The following is a 4,644-nucleotide window of genomic DNA, read 5'->3' on the forward strand; positions in this document are numbered from 1 at the left end:
TTTACAAGAATTGATTCGATAACTAATGATACCATATCAACATAATAAAATGAGGGTACATATATATAGTCTAGAGCATTACTCTTACATTATGGTATAGTATATATTATTTGTAACAAGTACATTTAAAGAAAACTGAGTGACATTTAGCAGGGAATTTGGGATTAATTTGGCTTTACATACATAGATATAACTTCATTTTATTATTATACAATTTATTTTGGAATAGGGGTTCATAGACCCATTTGCGCCTAAAAGAATGGATAATACTACGGTGCATAGTCACTTTTAGCCATTCAGTTTGAAGATTGTGTTACCTTAAACATGGCGTTATAAATCTAAGAGAAATGTTAGAGAGCTAAACACTTCAATCCAATAAAATTTTCAAACTTTCCAAAGTCACCTTTATTACTGGTTCTCAATGCATTTAGTGTCACAAATATGACAGCTAGCTATAGCTCGCAAAGTTTGACTGGATCTCCTGCATTCAAACTTTAGATGTCTAACTACAGCTGGCCATAGCTCGCAAAGTCTGACTGCTCACCTTCTTCGGACCTAAGTTGATGAAGGCAGTAGTACAAGCTAGCCCTCTCTCAACTGTAACAATAAATACTTTAGATGTCTAAACTATTTTGAATTCACAGAATGGTTATCACCCACAACTTCATGTCCACTGTTCATCTCCTCCTGATTTTTTTCTTCTCTTTGCTTGGAACTGCATCCTACCTGCAACTTATTAAACCTGTTTCATGCACCAAAAGCCATATTTTCAGATGCTCAAAGGTGGAGAGGGAAGCACTTCTTAGCTTCAAAAAAGATCTCACTGATCCATCGGGTCGTCTATCGTCTTGGGTTGGTGAGGATTGCTGCAATTGGACAGGCGTTGGCTGTGACAACACCACAGGACATGTCGTCAAGCTGGACCTCAAAAACTCATTTCCAACGATTGAATTTGATCTTTATTATGAAGACAATGAATTTCATGTAGCAACAGAATCTGACCGTCATGTTGATGAAATAGCAAAAGCTCACAACAAGTCGTGTTTGGGAGGCAAGATAAGTTCTTCTTTACTCAATCTAAAGCATTTGAGTTACTTTGACCTAAGCTTGAATAATTTTAATGGAATCAATATTCCAAAGTTTTTTGGTTCCCTGGAGAGTTTAAGGTATCTCAATCTCTCTTTCTCATTTTTTTCCGGAGTTATTCCACCCCATCTCGGGAATCTATCAAGGCTGCAATATCTAGATCTCAATTCAATTTCATCCGCCTTCATCATGGTCAATCCCTTTACAGGATTGGAAGTCAGAAGCCTAGATTGGTTTGTTGGTTTTCCTTCTCTTAGGTACCTTAATTTGGGAAATGTAAATCTTGAGAAAGTTCCAAATTGGATTCATGCGGTTAATATGCTTCCTCCCTTATGGGAGTTACACCTAGCTGGCTGTGGACTTGTCAGTCTTCCTCACTCTATTTCTTCCATCAACTTTACAAAGCTTTCAGTCATTGATCTCTCTGGCAACTTTTTTAACACCTTCATACCTCACTGGTTGTCAAATATGAGTGGGCTTTCAACAATCGAACTTGAGGCTAGTGAGCTTATAGGTGATATTCCAGTTGGTTTGGGACATCTAAACAATTTGCGCAACTTGGATTTAGGTGACAACCATTTTGTTGGGAAGATTCCAAACTCATTTTCTAACCTTTGCAACTTGCAAACATTAGATCTGCGATTTTCCAACATAAGTGGGGAGATAACTGATTTCTTGGATGGCTTATCTCAATGCTCTAACAGTAGCCTTGAAGATCTAAATTTGGGTCATAATATGTTGCTTGGGGGGAACTTGCCCCATTCGTTGGAAGGACTCAAGAATTTGAAAACTATTGACCTCTTTCGATGCTCCATTACGGGTTCAATTCCAGATTCTATTGGAAACTTGTCATCATTGCAAACACTTGACCTCTCATACAATCAAATGAACGGAACAATTCCAAAAAGCATTGGGAAACTCTCAATGCTTGTTTTGTTGAGCCTTGGTGGAAATTCTTGGGAAGGTGTCCTAACTGAAGCTCATTTTCAAAATCTCATCCGATTAAAATTTCTCTACTTGTCTACGAAATGGACATTGATTTTAGATGTCAAACACGATTGGGTTCCTCCTTTTAAGCTGACCAAAATTAAATTAGCAAACATGCAGATTGGCCCAAACTTTCCAGCGTGGCTAGAAACACAAAATGACCTCAATTTTCTTGGGCTCGACAATGTTAGCATTTCCGACACCATTCCGGATGGCCTTTGGAAGTCCTGCCCAAATGTTGTCTCTTGGAGTCTAACTGGTAACAAATTACGGGGGCAGGTACCATATTTTCAATTTCACCCTTTGGCATCTTATTTTGATTTGAGTTCCAACAAGTTAGAAGGTCCACTTCCACTTTTTCATAGTAATCTGAGCTCCATATTTCTCCAAAATAATTTGTTTTCCGGACCTATTAGTGAAAACATAGGTGAGTTATTGCCCAAGTTGTCTTCGATTGACCTCTCTTCAAATTCAATTACTGGCAGAATTCCTTATTCTATTGGAATGTTAAAGGAATTGAGCTTTCTTATTTTGATAAACAATTCCCTGTCTGGGAAACTCCCCCCTCATTGGAAGGATTTGCAACAGTTATTGGTGTTGGACCTAGCAGAAAACAATATATTTGGAAATGTTCCAAGTTCAATGCGACATCTGAGTTCACTAGCACACTTATCCTTGCGCCAAAATCATCTTGAAGGAGAGCTCTCTTTCTTTAGAAACTATGGAAACTTGACAAGCCTTGATCTTGGAGGAAACAAATTTTCTGGAAAACTTCCAATATGGATTGGAGGAAGTCTACCACAATTATTGAGGTTAAGCTTGAGATCCAACTTGTTTCACGGGGACATACCTCAACAATTATGTCTTATTTCAAATCTTCAAATCTTAGACTTTGCACACAATAATTTTTCAGGAGTAATCCCTCAATGTTTAGGAAACTTTAGTTATGATGATGATCTGCGTATGGTCTTTACTGAGCAAATGCTAATAGTTTCTAAAGGAAGAGCAAATCTATATGATGAATCAACTATTGATCTTGTCTATTCCATAGACCTTTCGGGAAACAACCTATCAGGAGAAATACCCGATAATATAACAAGCATTTCAAAATTGGTGAGCATGAATTTATCAATGAATCATTTGACAGGAAGAATTCCAGAAAAAATTGAGAATTTACACATGTTAGAGTCACTTGATCTCTCAATGAATGAGCTTTATGGTCCTATCCCTGATAGCTTGTCTTCTTTGACATTCTTAAGTCACTTGAATCTGTCATTCAACAACTTGTCTGGAAAAATTCCAACTGGGAATCAACTTCAAACACTTAATGACTCCTCTATTTACGAAGGTAACTCTTTACTCTGCGGACCTCCTCTTTCAACCAAGTGTTCCCAGGATGAAACTAATCTTAAAGTAACACCAAATGGTGGTAACCAAAATGGAAGGGGAATTGAGTCATTCTTGTTCTGGATTAGCATGATAGTTGGGTTTATTGTTGCATTTTGGGGAGTTTGTGGTACACTGATTATCAAAACATCATGGAGACAAGCTTACTTTCGTAGCTTTGATAATTTGAAAGACAAGATTGTTGTGTTATGGTCAAAATTGTTTGCTTACTAAGGAGTTAGGTCAAGTAAGAGAAATATTGAAGCTGTGGGCTTAGGAGCTTTTCTTAATATGCATAATTTATGCGTTGTAAGTTTTTCAGGTTGTTGTAATAATGTATGATCCAAAATGCTTCAAATCTTCACTTGTCAAAGTCATATATATGACTAATTTTTACAATTGTGCAAGCAATTATTTCTTTTATTGGGTCGCATTTTCCGAAATCCATTTCTCATCGCTTACTATTATATTTTCATTCTCTATTTAATGGTGCTGCAATCAAGGGGTGAGCGAACGTTTGGCTAAAGAAAAGACAAGGCCTTAATTTACAATTTTAACCATCATTCTTAATATTACATTACTGAAGCTAATATTGACTTTCAGAAAACGAAATGAAATCTGCAAATGCATGAGCTTTCATGCTTTAGTTGTAAAAAATTGTTTCATATGCTTCTTTTTCAATCATTCAGATGATTCTTCTATATAGTAAAAACATCTTCTTTTTAATTTACTTTTTGCTCTATTTTTAAATAGAAATGGAGTAAAACGAGTCCATGGGAGTTTCTAAAATTATAGGGAGTTTTGAGAAAAAAACGCACATAATTAAACCCACAAAGGTTTTTATATATGGACGCACATACATCAAATTTCATAAAAACTTACCAAATATTTCACATATTTTACAAATTTCAGTAGAAATAATTGACTCCAGGTCATCCAGTATAATGTGGCTTCCCCAACTATTATTGGAGGAATTTAAGCTCAACAAATCAATAAAGAAAGCCATATGTCTATTTCATTGATTATCACTTACAAACATCATGGGCCCATATGGAACTACTTTTTATTTCTGATGCTCTATAGTCTTAATTTGCACAATCGGAGAAACTTCACAACCCAAAGAGGAGGATGTTTCTTTGGATTTACTTTTAGTCAGTCAAGGGTGTAGGTGTTAAATCTCTAATT

The 4,644-nt window shown here is 36.1% G+C and overlaps 1 protein-coding gene across 1 annotated transcript; it reads left to right on the forward strand.

Moving 5' to 3' along the window:
- The first annotated feature begins 645 nt into the window (after positions 1–645).
- LOC132169204 (receptor-like protein EIX2) lies at positions 646–3,693 on the forward strand. Its single transcript, XM_059580274.1, has one exon. The coding sequence runs from the start codon at positions 646–648 to the stop codon at positions 3,691–3,693; it is 3,048 nt and encodes a 1,015-aa protein (XP_059436257.1).
- Positions 3,694–4,644: the final 951 nt, after the last annotated feature.

Source organism: Corylus avellana, chromosome ca2 (assembly GCF_901000735.1).
Source record: "Corylus avellana chromosome ca2, CavTom2PMs-1.0".
NCBI classification, from domain to species: domain Eukaryota; kingdom Viridiplantae; phylum Streptophyta; class Magnoliopsida; order Fagales; family Betulaceae; genus Corylus; species Corylus avellana.

Coding starts and splice junctions, on each gene's coding strand:
- LOC132169204 (XM_059580274.1), top strand. CDS start 646: ATGGTTATCACCCACAACTTCATGTCCACTGTTCATCTCCTCCTGATT.